The sequence below is a fragment of the Neofelis nebulosa genome, chromosome 6 (assembly GCF_028018385.1).
Source record: "Neofelis nebulosa isolate mNeoNeb1 chromosome 6, mNeoNeb1.pri, whole genome shotgun sequence".
Classification (NCBI taxonomy): Eukaryota; Metazoa; Chordata; class Mammalia; order Carnivora; family Felidae; genus Neofelis; species Neofelis nebulosa.
Window position 1 is genome coordinate 83,542,703 of NC_080787.1, and position 25,021 is coordinate 83,567,723.

General features: G+C 45.2%; 1 protein-coding gene and 1 non-coding gene across 4 annotated transcripts in view; one reads left to right on the plus strand and one right to left on the minus strand.

The window, feature by feature from the left end:
• Positions 1 to 24,782, minus strand: part of GABRR2 (gamma-aminobutyric acid type A receptor subunit rho2) — a 41,915-nt gene extending 17,133 nt beyond the window's left edge. The window contains exons 1-2 of one of the 3 annotated variants that reach the window (XM_058734696.1): positions 24,481 to 24,782; positions 17,044 to 17,150 (exon numbers count right to left, since the gene is read on the minus strand). In XM_058734696.1, coding sequence (XP_058590679.1) covers positions 17,044 to 17,150; positions 24,481 to 24,668 — 295 coding nt within the window. In that variant the 5' untranslated portion in view covers positions 24,669 to 24,782. Of the gene's footprint in view, positions 1 to 3,269; positions 3,361 to 17,043; positions 17,151 to 24,480 lie in introns of those variants that run through there. The other 2 variants (XM_058734697.1, XM_058734698.1) reach the window with 2 other exon arrangements.
• On the plus strand, positions 13,747 to 13,835 carry LOC131515604 (small nucleolar RNA SNORD116). The gene has a single exon (XR_009263658.1). It is a non-coding gene; the product is annotated as a small nucleolar RNA SNORD116 (small nucleolar RNA).
• Positions 24,783 to 25,021: the final 239 nt, after the last annotated feature.

The following is a 25,021-nucleotide window of genomic DNA, read 5'->3' on the forward strand; positions in this document are numbered from 1 at the left end:
TTTGGCCTAGGTCATGACCTTGCCATTCCTGAGTTCAAGCCCTGCATCAGGCTCTATGCTGACAGCTCAGAGCCTGGAGTCTGTTTCAGATTCTGTGTCTCCCTCTCTCTCCCCGTCCCTCCCCCACTCTCTCTCTCTCTCTCTCTCTCTCTCTCTCTCACTCTCTCTCACTCTCTTTCTCTCTCTTAAAAATAAATAAACTCTAAAAAAATACAATTAAAAAATATCTTAGTATACTAAGTGAAATAGATTAAAAAATTAAGATTTGGAAATTCTTCTTAAAACTGTAAACTACAAAAATAGAATCAATCAATATAATCCTTCATATTAACAGAAAAAGCCTTTGCCAAAGTCAGTGCCCATTTATGATTTTTTTAAACATAGGAATAGAAGGGAACTTCCTGAATCTGAAAAGAGATAACTACCAAAAAATAGCTACAATAAATATCATATTTAATGGTAAAGTGTTGTAAGTTTTCCTTTAATATTGAGAATGGGATGAGAATATAAATGCCACTTCTATTCAATATTGTATGGAAAGGACTAGACAGCACAAAAAGGCAAGAAATGAGAAAAAGTTATGAGGACTGGAAAAAACAGAAACAAAATTGCCATTATTTGTATAAGATTAGACATATAATTTTTTTTTCTTTTTTTTTCAACTTTTTTTTTTTTTTTTGGGGGGGGACAGAGAGAGAGCATGAACGGGGGAGGGTCAGAGAGAGAGGGAGACACAGAATCGGAAACAGGCTCCAGGCTCCGAGCCATCAGCCCAGAGCCCGACGCGGGGCTCGAACTCACAGACCGCGAGATCGTGACCTGGCTGAAGTCGGACGCTTAACCGACTGCGCCACCCAGGCGCCCCGACATATAATTTTTTAAATTAGCAGATAAGTTATTAGAATTAATAAGAGACTTTAATAAGGATGTTGAATACAGAGTCAATATACAAAAGTCAAAGTTAGAAAAGGAAATTTGCAAAAGTGCCTTTAACAATTGCATCAAAAATACCTAGGAATAAGTACCTAGAGAAAAATCTAGCAAAATATCTGAATGTCCTCTATGAAGTAAACAATGAGATACAATAGAGAGAAATTAAAAGACATAAGTACATGGAAAAATAGATCATGGTCCTGGGTTGGAAGTTTCAATATTGTAAAAATATTAATTATCCCATATTGATCTACAGACTCAATGCAATTCTAATCTAGATCTCATTAGATTTTCCTATGGAACTTGACAAAATGCTTATCAGGAAATTCAAAGCAGCCTTTCTTGAAGAAAAACAGGGTGGGAGGATGTGCTTCAGCAGGTATCCTGATTTATTACAGAACCACAGTAAAGAGGAAGTAAAGAATTGGCATAAAAATGAACCAGTTGACAAAATGGAACAGAATGGAGAGTCCAGAAGTAGAAATACACATTTGAGGACATTGACTTATTATTTTTGTTTTTGAGAGAGAGAGAAAGAGAGCGCAAGTGGGGGAGAGAGGCAGAGGGAGAGAGAAAGAATCTCAAGCAGGCTCCACACTCAGTGCAGAGTCTGAAACAGGGCTCAGTCTCATGACCGTGAGATCATGATCTGAGCCGAAATCAAGAATTGCATGCTCAACTGACTGAGCCACGCAGGCGCCTGAGAACATTAATTTATTATAAAGATATCACTGCAGGTGATTGGAGAAGGAATATATCTTTAATAACCAATGCGGGGACAATTGGAAATACATATGCAAATCATGCAATATGCAAAATAACTCCAAGTGGATTATAGATCCAGATGTGAAAAGCAAAACAACAAAGCTCCAGAAGGTAATCAAGGGGAATATATTCTTATCTCAGGATAGCAATATACTTAACGAGACACAAAAACACTAACCATAAGAAAAGATCAATAGATTTACACTGAAATTAAGATTATCTGGCAAAACGAATATTTGGCATTAGAAGTCAGGATAATGGTTGCCCATGGTGGAAGGATAATTATAGGGAGAGGAGACTTCTGGAAATACTGTTTCTTGATCTAGATGCTCATTACAAGAAAATGTTCACTTTTAGATAATTTGCTAAGCTGTACGCTTATGATCTGTGTACTTTTCTGTATATATGTTACAATCCAATAAAAAATTTTTCACTGAAGAAATCAAGAACTCCTATTTATCAAAAACCACCACTGGCAAAAAGCTCGCATGCAGAATATATAAATAATTCTTAAGAGTCCCATTAAGAAAAAGTCAGACAACCCAATACAAAAACAGCCGAGACTTCAAACAAACATTTCAAAAAAGAGGAAATAAATCACAGACACACAAAATAGACATAACTCCATTTGAAACACAATGAGGTATTACTACTCAAACTAGTCAAATTGATCAGAGTCTCAACTTAAACCCCACCTTTCTTCTAGAAGGATTTCCCCAACCCCCTAATTGAGGTTGCCGGACCCCACCGTGTCCTGTTCTTTTCCTACCAGAACACTCATCCACCCCCCCATCAACCACTGGGGAGGAGGGTTGTCTTTCTGCTTTGTCAGCCTCCAAACTCTGCACCCTCACCCCCACACATTACAGCAGGGTGGGGCAGTGATCATATTAATAGATAACAAGACCTGAAGTCAATGGCATGAGGTTCCTCTGAAAGTGTAGAAGGAAGAAGAGGAAGGGAGCATGTTGCAGGTTCTGTGGTCCCACAGGTGGAGAAGAGAGGGGTCATTTGCCAGACTGGATTAAGGAGGCAGGTCCCTGAGTCCCCCCACTCCTATCTTCCCCAACCAGTTTGTCAGTGGGTGGAAGAGCCTCTGCTGTAGGAATGAATGATCAAAATCAGAAAGTGGAAGACAAGCCCGAGAAAGCCACCTTGCCCTCATGGGGGCCAGAAGAGAGAACAGGCTCTGGAGAGGATCAAGGCCCATTTCTCTGTTCCTCTGGTGCCCCACCTGGCCTTGCATTCCCTCCTCAGCCCTCCCTCGGTACCCTTCATGCCACCTTCCAGCTGCCCCTGACTGCTTTGTCACGTCTGTGATTTGTCACTCTCCACCAATGCCCTCATGTGGAGATCATCTGTGCAAGGCAGGCAGGAGTAGTTATCCTGAGCTCATGGAGTCCCTAGGGACAGGTGCAAGCCTTCTGCGAACCTTCTGAAATTACATAAAAAGTAAGCATGCATGTGTGTGTGTGCATGCACGCCCATGTAACAGAGATTATCATTATTCAGGGAAACAAACAGATTTTCAAAGGACTCTGTGATTCAAAAGAGTCAAAAAATAAACCTACTGTGGTAGCCAGGAGTTGGATTTTGGTCCCATCATCCACCAGCAGTGTGACCTTGAGCATACATAATTTCTCCGTACCTCGGTTTCCTTATCTGTAAATAGGTGTAATTATATACCAGCTTCATACGGTTGTCATGAGGATTGAATGTGTTAATCCATGGAAAGCCCATGTAAGGGTTTGGCATATAAGATGTTCTATAATTAGTTATATGATCATTGCCATTATTATTGTGGCCTATCTCACTTACCCAGAGGGTAGAGCCTGAAACTTACTCATTGTATTTCCCTCAGCACTCACAGAACAGAGAGCCTGGCCTGAGGAGGGCTTAATACACGTTGGGGGAAGGAATGACTGCCAACCTCTTAGCCCTGGTTTCTAGTCACTGAGGGGCCACGCTGTAGACCCAATTCTGCAAGGAAATCGCAGGTACCCATGGTGTTCTGCCTGCCACACCAGTGTCACTGCCCACTGACCCTGGACTCCAAACGGCCAAACTCGGGTCCTGGACTATCACCCAGCCCTAGCCATAGGTGAAGCGTGGCTTCACTCACCTTCAGCAATGTGAGCAGAAATAAACTGCTCCAGACTGTGCCACAGGACAAAATGGGGAAACCCAACAACAGAAAAATCTCTGTGGGCCACACTTGAAGAAGGGCTGGCAGTTATTAGCAACGCATGCTCCCAGGTACTAAGGAGTTAAAACTTGCCCCATTAAAGGGAGGGAAAAAACACATCAAGGGTTTGTCCAAAGAAATACTGTGGTCATTGAATTAATCCGGCTCATGTGGCAGTCTTTTTTAAATTAATTAATTTTTTAATTCCAGTGTAGTTAACATACAGTGTAATATTAGTTTCAGGTGTACAATATAGTGACTCCACACTTCCATACATGACTCAATGCTCATCATGATACGTGAACTCTTAATCCCCTTCACCTATTTCACCCATCCCCCATTCACCTCCCCTCTGGTAACCATCTCTTTGTTCTCTATAGTTAAGAGTCTGGATTGGGGCGCCTGGGTGGCGCAGTCGGTTAAGCATCCGACTTCAGCCAGGTCATGATCTCGCGGTCCGTGAGTTCGAGCCCCGCGTCAGGCTCTGGGCTGATGGCTCGGAGCCTGGAGCCTGTTTCCGATTCTGTGTCTCCCTCTCTCTCTGCCCCTCCCCCGTTCATGCTCTGTCTCTCTCTGTCCCAAAAATTAAAAAAAAAAAAAAAAAAAAAAAAGTTGAAAAAAAAAAAAGTCTGGGGTTTTTTTGTCTCTTTTTTCCATTTGTTTTTTTAATTCCATATCTGAGTAAAAGCATATGGTATTTGTCTTTCTCTGACTGATTTATTTCACTTAGCATTATACTCTCTAGTTCCATCCATGTTGTTGTAATTGGCAAAATTTCGTTCTTTTTTATGGCTGAATAATATTCCACTACACACACACACACACACACACACCACTTCTTTATCCATTCCTCTATTGGCAGACTTTGGGCTGCTTCCATAATTTGGTTATTGTAAATAATGCTGCAGTAAACATAGGGGTACATTTATCTTTTTGAATTAGTATTTTCACTTTTTTTGGGTAAATACCTAGTAGTGGAATTACCGGATCATATGGTAGTTCTATTTTTAATTTTTTGAAGAACCTCTATAGTATTTTCCACAGTTTACATTCCCACCAACTGTGCCTAAGGGTTCCTTTTTCTCCATATCCTCAACAACACCTGTTGTTTCTTCTGGTTTTGATTTTAGTCATTCTAACAGGTGTGAGGTAGTATCTCATTGTGGTTTTGATTTGCATTTCCCTGAGGATGAGTGACTTTGAGTATGTTTCCATGTGTCTACAGGCCACCTGGATGTCTTCTTTGGAGAAATGTCTATGTCTTCTGTCATCTGGCAGTATCTTTTCAAAGATACTGTCTTGGGGTGCCTGGGTGGCGCAGTCGGTTAAGCGTCCGACTTCAGCCAGGTCACGATCTCGCAGTCCGTGAGTTCGAGCCCCGCGTCAGGCTCTGGGCTGATGGCTCGGAGCCTGGAGCCTGTTTCCGATTCTGTGTCTCCCTCTCTCTCTGCCCCTCCCCCGTTCATGCTCTGTCTCTCTCTGTCCCAAAAATAAAAAAATAAAAAATAAAAAAATCAAAGATACTGTCTTTTCAAAGTCTTTTCAAAGCCTCTTTTTATAATGAAATCTCAGACTTGCCTCTTTTTATAATGAAATCTCAGACTTGTAGTAAAATTAATTGAAACAAACAAACAAGACCTTAATGCTGGTCACTTCAGCATTCTTCTTCTTACTTTAGTATTTTATCTTATTCTTTTAAAACTTCTTTTGTTTATTTATTTTTGCAAGGGAGACATTGTAAACGGGGGAGGGGGAGAGAGAGGGGGAGACACAGAATTGGAAGCAGGCTCCAGGCTCTGAGCTGTCAGCACAGAGCCTGACGTGGGGCTCAAACTCACAAACTGTGAGATCATGACCTGAGCCAAAGTCAGATGCTTAACCAACTGAGACACCCAGGTGCCCCGTTACTTTGGTATTTTAGGTGTCACAGTCTTTCAGAGATCAGAATTGCAGCTGACTCTCAATAAGACCTTCCAGTGTGCAGTGTTTCCTGGTTCACCACACCTTCCCTGACTGACTGGTTCATTCATTCCAACCCACACTGTCCGTGTCTCCCAGACCGCACAGCTGGGAATGTGGAGATCAAGAAGACACGGTTCCTTCCTCCAGAAGACTGAAATCCACTAAGGGGGACAATGAGCTCTGTGATAATAGGAGCAAAGCTCAATTAATTCTAACCAAAGGCACTGTAGAAAATTTCACAAAAGAGACAGCTTTTGATTAATTCTGAGGCACTGGAGAGAGTGTCACCATAGGGACAGCGTTTGGGCTGGGCTTTGAGGCACTGGTTACTTCTAACAGGTAGCGAAGGGAAGAAGGACGTTTCAGGTTGCGTGTACAGTGTCAGGAGGTACAGGGGAGCAAGGTGGATAATTAACTCACACTTCTCAAATGTGGGGGAAAAAAGGCAGCTTTTCGACCTTTCTCGCAAAAAAGATCATGCGTCAAAGTGTGAAAATTTTTCAATTACCAACTAACAGCAGCTCAATCTAGTCCTGTTTCTAATTTCTTCTCACCTTAGTTGACCTTGCATCATGGAGGAGAAAAGGGCCCTTGCGTCCATGCTGGCTGGCCTCTGCCATGAAGTGCTTGGCCCAATCAACCCCTGGACTGGTGTTTGCCGAGATGCAACAGACTCCATGGTTCTTTTGGTAAATCCGTGGTCCTGCCTTTGGCCTCCAGTAGCAAAACTCTCCCACCTGGTGACCTCTGTGTCCAGATCTAAAGTCTGTGCTGGTCCTATAATAAACCCCGTATCCCCCTTGTCTTACAGAGGCTCCATGTCCTTGTCTCAGGCTGCCAGTCTCTTGGGTGACTGTGGTAGAAAGCTGACCAGTGTGTTACACACCATGGTCACACTCACTGACAGCAAAGGAGGGTTCTCTTATGCCCAGTGGCTGCCAACACTTGTCATGATCCAACTTTCTAAGGTTTGCCAATCTGATGGGTATAAAATTCTTTCTCAGTGTTGTTTTAATTTCTATTTCTCCAATCACCAATATGTTTGAGCACCTTTAAACACTTGTAGCTTCAGAATTTCATCTTCTATGAATTGCTTGTCATCTGTTTTTCTACTGGATTTTATTTCTTCTCATCTGTTGTCAGATCTTGGTTTGCTAAGAATTCTTAGCATCAACAGGTGTTCTTCTTTATCAAGAGCTTTTCTGTATCTATTTAGATAATCCCGTGATTGCCAAAATTACAAAATGACATTTGTACATACGATTTGTGATAGTGAAATTCTGGAAACAACTCACATATTTTTCAATAAGACATTGATCAAATGAAGTATGGTAGATCCATACCATGGAATAATAAGTAACCATTAAAAAGATGAAGAAATTCTTTGTGAACTAATAGGGAGAGATTCCCAAAATATATTGCTGAGTCAGAAAGAAAAATCAAGTGCAGAAGAGTATGTATAGCAACTAACAATTGTCCAAAAGATGGGGTGGGGAGAGACCATGTGCATATTTACTTGCATATGCATAAAAGAATTTGGAAGGACACGTAAAAGGTTTTCATAGACATCTGGAGCAACAGAAGGTTGACTCCCTCGCTCTGTGTGACCCAATCACATCTGAGGGAGGATTGCATCTGGAACCAGGAATACCCCTGTGAATAGCATAGAATAGCACCTCATTATTGAAGTGGGGTGGGGGCAGGGAGCACTTTGCGATGGCACCATGTCAGGAGCTATTGAAGGACATGGGATATTGATCTTGAAAAATTTAAAAACATTGGACAGTCTTCAATGACTTGAAGGGTTTTCACATGGAAGAGATATTTTCTGAATGGCGGCATTATTGTGTCAGACAAGGTCCTATGTATAGAAGCCTCGGAAAGACAGACTGGCACTTAAAATGATTTAAAAAAAAAAAACTAAAACAAAAAACCACCTCTATAATGGTCATACTGTTCCAAGAGGAACATGGTCACTTCATACACTGTATGATTCCCTCTATATGAAGCTCAAGAATGAGCAAAACTAATTCATGGAGATAGAAGGCAGCATAATGGTTACCCTCGGGAGACACCAGCTGGGAGGAGATATGAGGCAGACTTCTGAGAAGCTGCATAGTGTTTTCAAGGATAATTGTTTACACATGTAAAGATTCACCTTATATATATTTGTGATAGGCCCCCCAGAGTTGCTTATATCCTAATCCTCAGAACTTGTGAATGTTAGGCACCATGGCAAAGGGGAATTTAGGTTCCAGATAGAATTAAGGTTGCTATTCAGCTGCCCTTAAAATAGGGAGAGCAGCCTTAATTATCCAGATGGGCCCAATGTAGTCACAAGGATCCTTAAATGTAGAAGAAAGAGAGGAGGTCAGAGTGATGCAACGTTTGAAGAACTTACCCAGCTGTTGCTGGCTTTAAAGACAGAAGAAAAAAGCCAGGAGCCAAGGAATCTTGGGCAGCCAAGTCAGAAAGGGCAAGAAAACAGATTCTTTCTGAAACCTCCAGGAAGGAGCACAGCCCTGCTGACACCTTAATTTTAGCTAAGTGTGACCCATTTAGGACTTCTGAACAACAGAACTGTAAGATAATAAATCTGTGTGGTTTAAAAATTTTTTTAAAATTTTTTTAATGTTTATTTATTTTTGAGAGACAGAGACAGAGTGCAGGCAGGGAGGGACAGAGAGAGAGAGGGAGACAGAATCCAAAGCAGGCTCTTAGCTCTGAGCTGTCAGCACAGAGCCAGACATGCGGCTCTAACCCACGAACCGTGAGATCGTGACCTGAGCCAAAGTTGGATGCTCAACCGACTGAGCCACCCAGGTGCCCCTAGAAATTTTTTTTTTTTTTAATTTTTTTTTCAACGTTTTTTTATTTATTTTTGGGACAGAGAGAGACAGAGCATGAACAGGGAAGGGGCAGAGAGAGAGGGAGACACAGAATCGGAAACAGGCTCCAGGCTCCGAGCCATCAGCCCAGAGCCTGACGCGGGGCTCGAACTCACAGACCGCGAGATCGTGACCTGGCTGAAGTCGGACGCTTAACCGACTGCGCCACCCAGGTGCCCCTAGAAATTTTTTTAATGTTTACTTTTAAGAGAGACAGAGACAGAACACGAGTGGGGGGAGGGGCAGAGAGAGAGGGAGACACAGAATCTGAAACAGGCTCCAGGCTCTAAGCTGTCAGCGCAGTTCGAGCCTGATACGGGGCTCGAACTCACTAACGGCAAAACCATGACCTGAGCCGAAGTCAGATACTTAACCGGCTGAGCCTCCCAGGTGTCCGAATCTGTGTTGTTTTAAGTCTCTAAATTTGTGGTAATTTGCTAAAGAACCTACAGAACACTACCAAGATGCTTACCTCAAGAAAATATTTTTGTAGAGACCAAGAGAGTGTCCTAGTGGACGGGGGAGAATCTGTAATAGGCACAGCTGCCCCTGTGTAAACGATGAAGAACGTGTTTGTGGAACACCTCAGTAAGTACAGGGTTCCCCTTCCACCGCTGACTCACCAAGGAAACAGCCTTGATCGCCTATTCTTTGTGAAAACAAGTTTGCCTGTGAGCAGCCTTGCCCTTTGCTGCAGGTCCTGTGCTTAACAATTTTGGGAAACCTCTCAGATATTCATCACTAAGAAAGGTTCAAAAGGCCTATGCAGGTGCTGAGTTGGCAGAGACCCCACGGAAGGAAGTGGCTACTGTGGACTGAATGTTTGTGTCCCCTCATGTCCCCAAATTCACATGTTGAAGCCTAGTTCCCCATGTGATGGTGTTAGGAGGTCGGGGCCTTTGGTAGGTGAGTAGTACATGAGGGTAGAATCTCCTCAAATAGGACCAGTGCCCTTGTAAGAAGAGACCAGAGAGCTTGCTTCTCTCTCCCTCAACCTCGTGAGGACACAGTGAAAAGGCCACACCTGGAAACCAGGAAGAGGACGCTCATCAGGAACCACATCGGACGGCACCCTGATCTCAGACTTCCAGTCTCCAGAACTGTGAGAAACAAATTTCTGTTCTTTAAGCCATCTGTGGTATTTTGTTAAAACAGGATTTTTGGTGTTAGGACTTTAGGATCTAGGCTGGACTCGATCAGGGCCTCTTCCTTCATGAGCCACATCAGCCTCACAGGGCACTTGTTAGCAATACAATTCTCAAGTGTTACCCCAGGCGTTCTGAGCCAGAGGCTCTGTAGTGGGGGCTGGGAGGCTGGGTCTCCATAAGCACTGCAGTGATGCGGATCCATTCTCAAGTTTGAGGACCGCTGCACGACTGACCTTTAAGGAGACTTCCAGAAATGAGATTTTACAATTTCCCATGCCCTGGTGGCCACTTTCCACTTGTTGTCAAAACTCTTCTGCTACCCCATCTCCACTAGCTGTCTCCACCTCCTACTTGTCTCCTGCCCTCCGGATGCTAGCTAAGTCGAGGAATCTTCCTGACCACCATCCCACGCCCCACCCCTTGTTGAAACCCCTCCCTCTGTGGTGTCTGCAACAAAGCCCCTCCCACAAACAACTCTTCCCTGAAAGACTGACTCTCATCACCCTCCTGGGCCCTATCTCTGACCCAAACTCCAATAACCTGATTGTTGTTAAAGATTGAAAGAGGTCTCCATTGGATATCTAACAATTTCCTAAATTTAACATCCCCAAACAGACTTGTTACCGGGCCCAGCATCCTATCCTTTCAGAGCATGGTGACCTTGTTAGTCACTTGGGCTCAGGTGGGGTCAAGTGAGGGAAGCCGTGAGATTGCTCCAAGCAGGATTGTAGAGAAGGGGCTGTGTGAGGGAGAGACCAGGAAGGGAAGATTAATTTCAGGGGAAGGAGTGAGTAGGAGCACAGCGTGGGTGGCAAGTTAGGGTTTGTGTTCCAGAAGGGAAGGGCCACGAGCACTAAGGAAAGATCAGAGGAGTTTCCTCCAAGGGCAGGAGCTCCCAGGAAAATGGCTGCAGGAGCCCTACCCCAGAGAGTCAGCTGTGCCCCTCACTTCGACTCCCCAACCTCAGATGTAATTGGGAAGCACTAGCCCACCCAGCGTGGCAAAGTGGAGAGGCAGAGCCAGGGAGATCCAAGGAGCACTCAAAAGGAGGCCTTAGATTCAAATAGAGCCATGACCTTGCTTTAAACTGGCTCCATGGGTCTCACGATGGCCAGATGAGTAGCAGTTGAGGCCTTGGTGGCCAGACTCCTGCGGCTTGGAAGTCCAGGGTTGAATCCCTGCTAAGGATGAGGCCACAGAGTAAAGCACTTGAAGAGCTCATGGGGGCACTCATAGATCTGGGTGCCCCAAACACAGAGGGCATCTTCTATGTGGGTGGTTCTAAATTATCATCCCAGGTGAAAAGCACCAGAATTACCCTAGAAAGTTCCTTAGGAAGGCATCGCATTAGAGACAGTGCAGCTAGAGAAGTAAGTAGGCAGTAACCTTGTAAGGTGACACAGAAATTGTGATATTGTGATATGAAAAGAAATATATATATTTGGTCTTTTTCTCTGGTTCCTAGCTCTTGAGACCCCTGTAATTTCCTGAATGATAGGGGTGAGAAGAGCATCTTTTTTGTTCATCACAAACCTCCACCAAACATTCTGAGTTTATGCTAATGAGGAGACTTTTGGTGGATGCCTACATAGCTTCAGGATGGGGGCTGCTTATCAGGGGAACCAACCTTGTGATTAGAGTGTTGGAAGTTCCAGCCCCACCCTCCAACCTCTGGGGAGAGGCGGGCACTGGAGACTGAGGTAATCACCAATAGCCAATGATTTCATCAATTATGCCTATGGAATGGAACCTCTATAAAACCCTAAACAACAGGGTTTAGTGAGTTTCCAGGATAGCAAACACATCCACATGCAGGGAAGATGGCATACCCCAACTCCATGCGACAGAGGCCCCCGTGCTCAGGACTCTGGTTCTTATACTGCCTACCTCTTCATCTGGCTGATCGTCTGTGTCTTTTATAATCTACTTTATAATGAACCAGCAATAGTAAAGTATTCCCCTGAGCTCTATGAGCCATTATAGCAAACTACCAAGCCTACGGAGGGGGTGTGGGAACTCCTGATTTTGTAGCCAAGTCAGACAAGTGCAGGTGACTTGGGGACGACTTGCGTTTGGTGCCTGAAGTGGAGGGGCAGTCTTGTGAGGGAAAGAATGAATCTGTGCAGTTATTTCAAATCAGAAGGTCATATAGTTCAAAATAGCCGAGAGATGCCACATGTTAGAGGAGAGGAGTTAAAGTGGGTTCTGGATAGATGGATGAAGCAGGGCAACATGGAGCAGGGGCGTTGGGAACAGATGCTCATAGGCAGAAACAAGCATGGGTGTGCAGGGACAGAAAGCGTTCTAGAAGGGAAGAGTCCTCGTCAGGGGTAGCAGGGAGAAGACTGTGGAGGTCTTGGGACCCAGCAGGGAGAAGCAGGGGCTGCATTTCCTCTTGAAGAATATGGGGAGCCTGCAGTTTCTGAGGGAGCAGCACATGGAAGCGATGTTTCCAGGAGGTGAACCTGGCCGTGAGTGGGGTGGGAACCACGGTGTTGCTGTAAGCAGTACTTCCAAACTTCTCACCTTTGTTGCCCCCTAAAGTGAAAATTCTAGTGGAATTTCAGGTTTTAATTAATTTTAATTTAAATAAAATACTAAGGAAAAAGACTTTGTCAGGGAGGACTGAGTTTTGGAGGGCCACAAACCACAATAACGTCTGAGACTTTTTTCACCTCCCAAGAGCATATTGAGAATGGGTGGTGTAAGGGGATGAGGGAGGGGAAGGAGGGGGCAGATCTGAGTGAGAGTTTAATGGGTGAATTGATTCAAGCTGGTTGACTTGGAGGAGAAGGAGGGCAAACCCAGCCCAGCTCAACACCTTCCAGCCTGAGTTGCCCAAGAAAAAGCAGACAGAAAATCGGCAGGCTCATGAAGTGAAGCTGGACACGTTGGGTTTGCAGTTACCTCAAGGAAACATATGAGCCAATGCTGCCTACCTTCTCTGCTGAATTCAGCCCTTTGCTGTGTGGATTTAACACAGGAAGTGTTCTGTTCTAGAAACTGATATGGGGAAGGTGCTTTTGGCCCAGATGGTGTCCCAACCTGCCCCTGGTCAAAGGCTGGGTTCAGTCTTCGGGTCTCTCTGAGTCACTCAATCTCAACCCACCCAGTGCTGACCTCGAGGTTTGCCCTTCTGGGCCCACTCTCCTCCCTGGTACCAGGTGCCAGGAGGTGACGTCTATGGACAGCAACAACATTTGCGGGTCAACCTCTAGGCAAGAGCACAACCAGAGACCCATATGCCATATGTGTATCTGAAGGTTATAAATCAAGCAAAGATACTGCAAAATTACAGATAGCCTATCCTACCTCTTTGATAAATGCACCTTCACGACAATCCTGAAGGTTAAGTCCAACTTCAGAACTCTCAGACTCCTCAGAATTCTAGGCCGGCATGTGGCAGGGCAAGGAGAGCACACCTCAGCCCCTGAGCTGCTTTTCTTTTCCTACCCACAGTAGGATGATGACACTCCATCCCTCCTATACCTCCCCTGTATACAATTTGCATTAAATATCAACATTGTGCTAGTGGGAATGTAAAAAGTACAGCTGCTGTAGAAGAAAGTGTGGAGGTTCCTCAAAAAATTAAACTGAACTACCCTATGATCCAGCAATTCCACTTCTGAATATACCCCAAAGAATTAAAATCAGGATCTCAAACAGGTATCTGTACACCTATGTCCGTGGAAGCATAATTCATAATTTCCTAAGGGTGGAAACAACCCAATGTCCACTAACAGATGAATGGATAAACCAAATGTGATCTATGCATTCAGTGGAATATTATTAAAAAGGAAGGGAATGCTGATCTATGTTACAACATGGGTGAAGCTTGAGGACATTATGTTAAAAGAAATAAGCCAGATTGATGATGACTCCCTCCTCAACTGCATTCTTTTAAAGCTGCACAAACTTGAGTGAGAACTCACTACCGTCAGTCTCATCAGTGCTGGCAAGATGGCAGAATTCATATGGCGTCAAAGTTGTCCTGCAAGAGCTCTGGGGCCTAATGATGTCTAAAGAAAACATGAGACTCCCTCAGTCGCCCAAAGGACAGTGTTACAGCAATTAATCAAAAAGAAAAACCACAGGCCCTCTCCCTGCCTGCCATTCAATTTAAGCAGTCCTCAGTTTCCACAGAAGTAAATTTTCTACATGTGCCTTGTAGACCTCAAAGTACTGGGAAGGAAGCTCCCATTCGAAGGCAATTTATCTTAAGATACTGTAAACGATACTAATTTTTTGTCTTCTTGAAATATACAAATTGTGCTATAACAAAGATAAATAAGTAAATAAAAATAAAATAAGCCAGTCACAAAAGCCAGTCAAAAACGGTATGATTCCACCTACACGAGGTACCGAGAGTGGTCAGATTCCTAGAGACAGAACGTAGAATGGTGGTTGCCAGGGGCTGGGGAAAAAGGAAAGAGCTGGAGTTGACTTTTTAATGGGGACAGGGTTTCAGTTTGGGAAGATGAAAACATTCTGGAGATGGGTGGGGGTGATGGTTGTATAACTATGCCACTGATCTGTACAGTTACAAATGGTTAACATAGTCAATTTTATGTTATATGTATTTTACCACAATTTCTTAAAAACTAAATATTAAAAAAACCTGCATTGCAGCATATCTCCTAACAAATGGAGGAGACACCCCAGGTCTTTGGAGTTTCCTCTAACCAGGACGCACTACTGAATCAGGCAGCTGGGAGCTTAGGCAAGGTATTTTTGTTTCAACTGATCCCTGGGATTATTAGGAAGCTGCTAGATTTTTTAATCTGTTCTTTTTCCAGGCCGAAAAGGTCACCATGGGGTATCTAGCCTCAGATAAATTCTTCTTTATCAAGTACTTTTAAACATCAGTCCTCAGGAAGCCCCTCTTATAGAAATAAAATAGGAAGAGAGGACAAGAATAAGACATAACTTCACAACATCTTTGTTAAAATGACCTGCTTAGTATGCGTGGGTGCTAAGCCGGGGAGGGAGTCAGGAGGGGCGAGCGTGAGGGCAGGTTGGGCCCAGGCTCTGCTTCTTACCAGGCTCCTGGCACAGGGCTGCCAACAAGTAAGGAGTTACTTGCACAGAGTCTGTTACTTGCAGAGTCACCTATGTCTGCCAGTCTCCTTCCTCAGAGATCTGCCTGCCACCTGGGCAGTGTCCCCTGCCCAAGGATAGGGTGCTGGATGGAATGGAGACCCTCAGGAGTACCTGCAGGGAAAGCTTCTTGGTTCTAACCCTTGTTCAGATGCTCCCAGAGGTTACAGATGATAAGAGTCATTAGGGGCACCTGGGCAGCTCAGTGGGGTAAGCGTCTGACTGGCTCAGGTCATGATCTCATGGTTTGTGGGTTTGAGCCTCGTGTCAGGCTCTGTGCTGACAGATGGGAGCCTGGAGCCTGCTTGGGTTCCCTCTCTCTCTCTCTCTCTCTTTCTCTCTCTCTCTCTGCCCCTCCCCCACTCATGCTCTCTTTCTGTCTCTCAAAAACAAAACATTAAAAGAAGAAAAGTGTTTAAATACATTAAAATATTTTCAGGGGTCTCTAAGAATATCATTGTGATCCTTTAACACTATGCCTACTCTGCCTGATGGGTATGTCAGCCCTGCATTGAGGGACATACAAGTAGAAAGTACAAGAAAAGACACTCTGCCAGGAGGGAGGGCCTAACCTCAGCAGGAGTGTGACCTGACCCAGTGAGTTCACCTCAGTTGAACTAGGCCTCAGTTTCCCCATCTGGGAAAAATGATAGTATCTACATCACAGAGCTGTCCTGAGGACTGAAATAAGATCCTGTATGTACATACCTTGATTAGAATGGTCCCTGGTGCAGAAAAACCAGTATCAAAGTGCTGTCATTAATGCCATTGTGTATTGTTGTCCTAGCCACTTAACTGACACTCTACCAGAAAGGCAAGGTGGATCTTCCTTGTGACAGGAATGTCTCAGACCGCTTGGAGCAGATACAGCTATTTTAGAGTGGCTTATTTAGGAAAACTTTATTTTCATAAAATTCCTTGTGGGCCTTATCATGGTGAGCCCTGGGGGAGCTGGTAACCTCCTGACCTGAGCCAGTGATGAACAACATTCCTGGGCAGGAAGAAGGCACATGGGACCATAATCTGCCTCCTACTTTTCTCTTCCTGCTCTGCAGGTGTCAGAGCTCAGGGAACTGAGTGAGAGGCTTTGCGGCCTTTTAAAATGCAAAGGCCCCTGGGATGAATTAATGTCTAATCCCATAACAGTCACACAAGAGGCAGGCCTGACAGCTGGGTTTTTCTAAAGGGACTTGAATCCTTACGTGTCAAGGGCTTTACATACATTATCTCCTTTAATCCTGACACAACCCCAGATGTAGGGATTACAATTCCCATTTTGCAAACCAGCAAACAGAGGCTCAGAGAGGATCTGTGACTTGCCTGCAGGTCACCCCTACAGCCCCAGGGCCCTAAGAGAAGATCTGGAAACGGAGATAAAGGGAAAGGGAAGCCAGCTTGCCCAGGTCTGCCTTGGCCAGTACCTGTTGGCTGAAATGCACCAGAGCTCAGTTTCCCAAGTATACAAGTGGGGTGGGGGGGGGTGGCTGGCGGGGCACATCTTGCACATTCTGCTATTCTTACCCCACTCCCCGCCTGTTGAGAGCAGATGGCTCCTTTCCTGGCCGTCCTGTGGCATTTCTCCAATTCCTGGAAAGAAAGGACGGCCACCAGCCTGGCCACCCGTCCCTGACTGCAAAGCAGCAAAGCTCCTTAGGGGCCAAGTTTATGAGGGGACTCATCATGGGTTAAATTGTTGTTGCTGCATTGAAAGGCAGGTGGCCCTCAAAACCCCAAATTCCCAGCTAATCACTGGGAATGGTGGCTGACCCAGGGGAGCCATTTTGTGTCCAGACTCTCCAGGCTGGCTCATGTTTTAGGAAAAGAAAGCTGGCAGCAGCAAGGCAGGTCCACTCTGGTCGTAGACATCTTAACCATTAGCAACACTTCAGCCAATAGCCTTCTTAGCTCATTTCCTTCCAACTCTTCTCTCCTTGAGGAAATGAGAGACTTCGGAAGCCGACTTGGGCTTATCTGACTGTGAGTGGGAAAACTGGGGCCCCGAGGGAGGGTTGTGCCTGAGGGAACAGGACAGGGCAGCAGGCAGCCCCTGGGGACTCAGTCCTACCTCCAAAGGCAGGCCTCATGGAGAAATCATGGTCCTCCACTCTAAGAAGTGGCTGAGGTTTTCCCTTGTGGATTTTGGTCACGTCGAGGTTCTTCTTATATAGGTGACTGCAAAAACAAGCAAGAGATGTTTTCCCAACAACCCACAAAGGCATATGGGGAGATTACTCCCTATAGGAGCTACCTGTTAGACATCTCTTCTCCATCCACCAAAGGCTACACACACACACACCCCTCTTGACCCACCCTGTCCTCCCCAGGCCCTCATAGTCAGTCCTGAGAACCAGACCCTTGCAGAGCCTTCGTAAGGTAATGATTGGATGACAGCAGTTGGGTTGAATGGTGGAGGATTATATATATATATTTCTTTTTAAACATTTCTCTTATGTTACTATAATACTGGTTTTGTGATGGGGGTGCCTGGAGGCTCAGTCGGTTAAGCATCTGACTCTTGATTTTGGTTCAGGTCATGATCTCATGGTTCATGAGTGCAAACCCCGCATTGGGCTCTGTGCTGATGGCACAGAGCCTGCTTGGGATTTTCTCTCTCCCTCTCTCTCTGCCCCTCCCCTGCTCTCTTTCTCTCTCAAAGTAAATAAACATTAAAAAAAAGTTTTTTTTTAATGTTTATTTATTTTTGAGACAGAGAGAGAGAGAGCATGAACAGGGGAGGATCAGAGAAAGAGGGAGACACAGAATCTGAAACAGGCTCCAGGCTCCGAGCTGTCAGCACAGAGCCTGACGCGGGGCTCGAACCCACGGACCACGAGATCATGACCTGAGCCAAAGTCGGACGCTTAACTGACTGAGCCACCCAGGCGCCCCAATAAACATTTTTTTAAAAGAGTTAAAAAAAAAAGAATTCTAAGATTTTAAAAAAAGGAGAGAGTAGGGGAGGGAGAGAGGAAGGAAGGGAGGGAGGAAGGAAGGAAAGAAGGATGGATGGATTTGGGTCTAACAAGATGTGAGATCTAATTCCTTTTTTTTTTTCTATGAATGTTTTTTATTTTTATTTTTTAAATATAATTTATTGTCAAGTCAGCTAACATACAGTGCACACAGTGTGCTCTTGGCTTCGGGAGTAGATTCCCATGATTTATCACTTACATACAACATCCAGTGCTCATCCCAACAAGTACCCTCCTCATCGCCCATCACCCATTTTCCCCCTCCCCTCTTCTCACCATCAACCTTCAGTTCGTTCTCTATATTCAAGAGTCCCTTATGGTTTGCCTCCCTCTCTGAAACTATTTTTTCCCCTTCCCCTATGGTCTTGTAAGTTTGTGAGATCTAATTCTTGACAGAAGAAACTAAACAGCCTTATAAGAAGTCAGCGTTATGTGTAGGATATTTAAGGATTTTAGAAGTAAATGAAGGGATTTTGTTTTGAATGTTTGTTGTTCATTTATATATACATCCTTATTTTATTCTCAGTATTCTTATCACACTTCATGTTTTTTAGAGAAATAGGCATATTTCCTGTTTAAACTCTATAAGAGGGAAGTAACATGTTTCCTCTTTTGAGGTTCTGTTCTTTGACACATCTTTCTGTGAAATCCTCATTAACTTTCATTCTCTATCAGCTCTGCCCAGATAGTGCAATTTGATGGAGTTCTAAAGCTGGGCTGATCGATAAAGTAGCCACTAGCCACATGTGGCTGTTTAAGTCAATTACAATGAAATAAAATTAATGTTCAGTTCTTTAGTTCTACTAGTCATACTTAGGTGCTTAATAGCCACATGAGGCTGGTGGTTACTATATTGGATAGTGCAGATCTATAACTTTTCCTCGGTCTCAAAAAGTTTTATTCTGCAGTGCTGGCCTAACTTCTGCCCTGACCTCCCTCCCTACCCAAGAAGCAGATTGCCCTATAAGCTGGGGCTTCCCACCTTACAGCCCAGGAGCCACCTGGAGCTCCAGACCTCCCAACTATTCTCTGAAGGCCACCTGGAGATTCTCAGGGAGAAGGTGAAAACAGGGAGGGGGCAACTCGGGAGCAGGAGCAGTAGTAATATTTTCACTCATAGGTTCTTAGAGTACTTGAGGGTTGGGCAGAGGTGCCTGACCCTCTTCCCAGAGCCCTTGACCTCTGCCCTCAAGCACCCTCGCCCCAACTTCCTCAGCATCTCCCTCGTCCATGGCTTATTCTCATCAGCCTTCAAACCGGGTTCAAGTCTCTCCCACCTTGACCCCTAAGCAGAATATCTGTCTAGACCGCATGTCCTTCTCGTGCAAAATGTATTAAACAGTGGCAGTGGTACAGGTGTGGCAGTTATATTCATCTTTAAACTTTTTCTTTAAAATAAAACTCTTTCCCCCTCCTAATAAATGATCCTCCACACAGAGAGCTGTGTGTCACCTGCTGCTGCCACCCCTCACTCAAGTCCGCCCTGCCCCACTTGTGCTTGACCCGAGGCCCTGCAGGCACTCTTGCTGGGTGCTGGCTTCTCTGCCACACGGAGGGACATGCCTCTGCTAGAAACCTGGTCTTTCCGGACCCGGCATTGGGTTCTCCTCCTATCACTCTGATGGTTCCCTTCTCAATCTCCACTGCAGTACCCCACCTCGTCCTCAGCCCATCCCTTAACTGCTAGTGTCCCCAGAGCCCTGTCCCAGCTGCCCTCTCTTCTCCCTCTACACCCTGTTTGGCAGGCTCGCCTATAGCTGTGGCTTCAATTGTCATTAACGTGTTGAGGATTCCTAAATCTGTACCCCCTGCTCTAGACCTTTTATCCAACTGTCTAATTATCCCCAGTGGCTATCCTGTAGGCACTGAAACTCAACATACTCATGGGGAGCCTGGGTGGCTCAGTCAGTTAAGCATCTGATTCTTGGTTTCTGCTCAGGTCATGATCTCACAGTTCATGGGTTCAAGCCCCACATCGGGCTCTGTGCTGACAGTACAGATCCTGCTTGGGATTCTCTCTCTCCCCCTCTCTTTGCCCCTTCCCTGCTTGCACTCTCTGTTTCTCTCTCTCTGTCTCTCTCTCTGTCAAAATAAATAAACTTTAAATATGAAATAAATTCAACACACCCATAGTTTGGTTTAAGACACACCAGTTTTGAGGTGAAAACAGGAGTGGCTGAAAGAGGAGTGGGCATTCAATAAAAGGGAAAGAGAAGGGTGAGGCACTGAAATGGACAGAGTGGGGCTGCAGGGGCACCTTAGGGACCAGGCCGGGCAGAGCCTTGAAGATCACGTTAAGAATTTTGTCTTTATCCAAAGGCAACAGGAAAACACGGAAGGTAAGCAGTTGGAGGAAGAAGCCATGATCAGAGTTGCTTTTAGACAAGCCAATTGGAGAGAAGTCTTCCTCCTGGTTAGCTGGAATATGGAACCCAGTTCAGTCCCCTTGAAGCATGGTGGTCACCGTCAGGGTGCCTCCATGGAGCTTCCACTCTTACAGTCTCTGCACCAAGCCTGGCTCCAGAAGTCAAGAGGCACCAGGCCCAGTGCCTGCTCAGCGACTGTGTGACAGGCCACATTAGACACCCCAGAAAAGACACCCCAGAAAGGTAGAGGAAGAGCTCAGCCGAAGGGGTTAGCAGATCACAGACATTAAATTGTGAGTGCAACGGGCACACTACCCCTCTGTCTCACATGGAGCAAATCCCTGCTGGCCAATAGTTTCCATTTCCATTTAGAGAGGCGGATTAGGGAACAGAAGTCCCAGAACTCCAGCACCCTGGCAGGACAGAGGAGACTGGAATGCCTATGCCATTGTTGAGTCTTTTTTTTTTTTTTTTTTTAAGGAACCAGTTATTTGATAAGTCAGGCCACTAGTATCTCCAGCCTTGAGCTATTTGTGTGAGCCAGATGCCCTCAATTCATCCTTTCAGCGCCTGGATGCCTTGGACCGAAGACTTCAGACTCCAGGGGTCATACCCTGAGTCCCAGCCCCATGTGGGGCAGCCAGAACCTCCACAGGACCTCAAACCAACCTTGGGTGGGGAGAGAAGAATGATGTGCTCGCTACACCTTCAAGAAGCAGGGCTAGCGCCACTGTGTTGAAGTTTATTTGGTAACAATAATTGCAGTCAAAATGACTACGCCTGTATGAATCACCCCCTCTCTGTGCAGACCCCGAGCTCTAGTTACCCCATCATCCCAGTGGGGAAGGTCTCAAAATCACCCCTTTTCAGTGGGAGAAATGAGGTTCAGAAAGATTGGGAAACACGGCCATGGCCAGAGAGCCACAGAACCAGGGCCTGAACCTGGATTCCCTGACTTCCTGGCGCCACTTCCTTCCCAGGCCTCTGGGGAGGATGAAGGTCACTGGGCAGCAGGAAAGCAAAACTGCTCCTGGGCCCAGCAGAACTTGAGCCACGATGCAGACCAAGAGAAGGACAGCCAAGGGCAGGCAGTACCAAGGGGGGCAGCAAATAGGAGAGGAAATATGGAAGGGGCCCCCCAGCTCTGGGACCAGGAGGAACCAGAGAGTGTTATCCAGGGAGAGCCCAGACCTCAGAGCCTAGAGCGAGGTGCATTTTCAGATCTCCGGGGAAAAGGGCCTCTCCTGTAGGAAAGCAATCATGTGGTCAGGTGGCCAACTTAGGTAGCACGCAGGGAGGAGTTGGGAGAAAGCTGGGAGGCTGAAAGGCAGGGAGAAGAGAACAAACCAAATAGCTAAGAGAAAACAGGTTCGGGTGGCAGCAATTCAATAAACAGGGACACAAAGGATCAGAAAGCCAGAAGTTTTTGAAAAGGTAGCTCCTGAGCAGAATAATTGTTTTGTAAGGGTGCCTTGGCCACAGTGATATGGAAGGTATATAGGTTAGAAGAGATCCTAACAGCAGTGTGTAGGGGTGTGTGTGATTGTATGTGTGAATGTGACCATATATCTTACATGTGAAGGGATGATTGTGTGTGTGAGACCATGTATGTGTGGTGTGTGTGACACTGTGTGAAATCCTATGTATGGTATGTGGTATGTGTGTGTATGACCATGTGGGGTTGCAGGGTGGGGGACACAGGACTTCAAAGAAAAGAAGTGACCCTACAGAGATAAGTGCAGTAAAGTTTCAGGTCATTTTGGGGCTCTTGGGTGGCTCAGTCAGTTAAGTATCCAACTTTGGCTCAGGTCATGATGTGGTTCATGAGTTCAAGCCCCCCATCAGGCTCTCTGCTGTCAGCACAGAGCTTTTGCTCTCGTTCTCTCTCTCTCTCAAAAATAAATAAACATTAAAAAAAATTTAGAAAGGCCTAGAACCATGTTTCCTGATATGACATTTTCTCTATCTTTTTTCCCAGCCCCTCTGCGATAATTATTTTATATTTGTTCAACGTGTACATTCATCTTTTCTTCCACCTTAGTATCTCATGGGATGGATTTCAAGAAACTCCCCTTACCCCTAAGGGTCAGATTCAATCTGTCCCCAAGCTCATGCAGGTGTCTGGGAATGACTGCGGGTCTTCTGGGGAGTGACAGATGTGACAGCCCAGGCTGCTGAGTAGGATCCCTGAGGATCCCTGAGGGGCTTGTGCTGAACCCTAGCACCATTCTTAGGGAATAGACCATTCCATATAATGCTTTTCCTCCAGGCTGGGTAAATCAGGAAACCTACATTCTAGTCCTGTGGAGTCACTAGCCAGCTGTGTGAATTACCCACGTCTGAGAGCTGACTTTTCAGCATCCGTAAATGAGTCCGTGCTTCCCAATATGTGCTCTGTAAACTATGACTCCCACAAGATAGTCCAAAAAAGTGGGTTGGTTTTTTGTTTTGTTTTGTTTTCTTTTCTTTTTTTGAGAAACTGCATAATTTATTTTCCCTTTCAAGATTCAGAATGTCTATTTGCATAATAAATGTTCTAGAAGCTCTGCTATAGAGACATCTGTTTAAAATCGTCTGAACCAGAGCTTCCCAAGTTTCTTTGACCCTGAGGTCCCCTTTCACACAATACCTATTCACATGTCACAGAATTAGAATGCAGAATAATTGCTGGCTCACGTGGCCCCTGAGGTTCCTTCCAGTCCAAAAGCCTGTGATCCTGGCAAGATAACCAGGGCAAGACTTCCAGAGCAGTGCCTCTTTCCCGGCATCATGGACAAGTTTTATCTGTTTGCTTTCTACCTGGGTAGCATCAGGCCCTGCAAAGCACATATATCCCCCAGGGAGCAGTCTCCAAAGCCAGCACACCCCTGGGGTGTTTAAGATGGTCCGCTGGGACACAGAAGATAGAGATTGTAACTCTTACTGACAGTTTTTATCTAAAAATAAGGAAGCAATCATTTTACTTTAGTATATATGTTTATAACAGTACGTGTATATAATTTATAAGTAAATATACATATAGGTACAATTTCAAAAAATTGTCAGCGATAGCAGTGCCTAATTAAAAATAAAAACCAGTGACCTAGAAACTGTGTCTCAAGATATTATTTTATATTCATAATCACTAGTTCACACAACGCTTAGAATGGAAAACAGGTGTAGCATCTCACCTTGCTACACGTGTTTATATCTTAGCTGCTTGCTCTTTTCTTCTGAATAGTCATGTCTACATCAGGCCTGGAGAATCATTTTTTGTACATCAGTTCAAACAAACTTAATAGGGAACTTTGATTTGTAATGTAATGATTTTGATTGCCTCACCAGTATCTTGGAAATGTTTCCATTACATCGTGAAATGGCAATTCCTGTTGTCCACACATGTATTCCTGATAACCTAGCAAATTTCAAATACCTTTTGAAGATTCAAAACAGTGAAATGAAACCCGATACCATTATAAAGTTGTTCCCAAATACTTTTTTTTTTAAATGTTTATTTAGTTTGAAAGAGAAAGAGCACAAGCGGGGGAAGGCTAGAGAGAAGGGGAGACAGAATCCCAAGCAGGCTCAGCACCATCAGCACAGAGCCCAGTGTGGAGCTTGAACCCGTGAACTGTGAGATCATGACGGTGCCAAGATCAAGAGTTGGACACTTAATCGGCTGCACCCTCCCAGGTGCCCCCCAATCAAATAATTTAAAGGGGACAATTTCCATTTACAATGTTTTCTTAGTAGTTCAAACTAAATTCCTATATATAGGCCCTCCTCCAAAGTACTTGAGTGCAATCACTCAGCAGGCCACCTATGGTCCCTACAGGATGTAATCCTGAGAAACAAAGCAGCACAATCGGAGAAGTACAGGATATTTGACCCACAAAATCTTCAACTACCTGCCTTAAGTCAAAATGCTTGGGCAGAACACAGGTACTAGAAGAAAATGCTCGACCCAGTCTAGCTTTGCTCTTTCGTGGCTTGTGACACTATAGCATATTTGTACCCCGAGAGAGGCTGTTTTCAGTGAGGTGGTGGCCCTGTCTACCTCCGGCTGGAAATAGATTAATAGAAACGAGGTAACCCCTGGCCCTCCTGGGAGCCATCCCACTATGCGGCTGGGGCTGCTGCTGCTGTAAGTGACCTCCCTCCCCCCTCTCCCCCCCACGACTTTACCTTGGCTTGGGCATTTCCAGCTGCCCTGTCCATCTCCTCCTCTTGGGCTTTCTGCTCTCCACAAGAGCCGCCAGGCAAAACAAGAATAAAATGAGTCTTGTGAAATAAGGCATTCTGTGACTGTCTACGATACCAGAAGCTGCTCGCCAGTAACCTGCAGCGGGGCAGACCCCCCTGGGCTGAACCATTGATTCAGTCTGTCGCTTTGTGATGGTACTTCTCCGAGGGGCTGCGAGGGCATGACTGGCCAGACTGATTTTTCCGATTCAGTATTTGATAGTGAAGCTTGACCCACCCCACCTCCCACCCCTCAGGCGTGACACAAACACCAAGGCTTTGCCCTCCCTGCTGCCTAATGATTGGCCATTAGTCAACAAGTTTGTCCTCCTGTGAAATTCTGCTGCCGCTGAGTCCGAGAGCAGCTTTGGCTAAAACTGTTACGTAAAAAATTTTTTAAACCTCTTGAATATGCCAGCTCTTTGCTGAGATCATTAATCCTTCCCTCTGGCTGCATAAAACCAGTCTGTCACATCCACCAGGG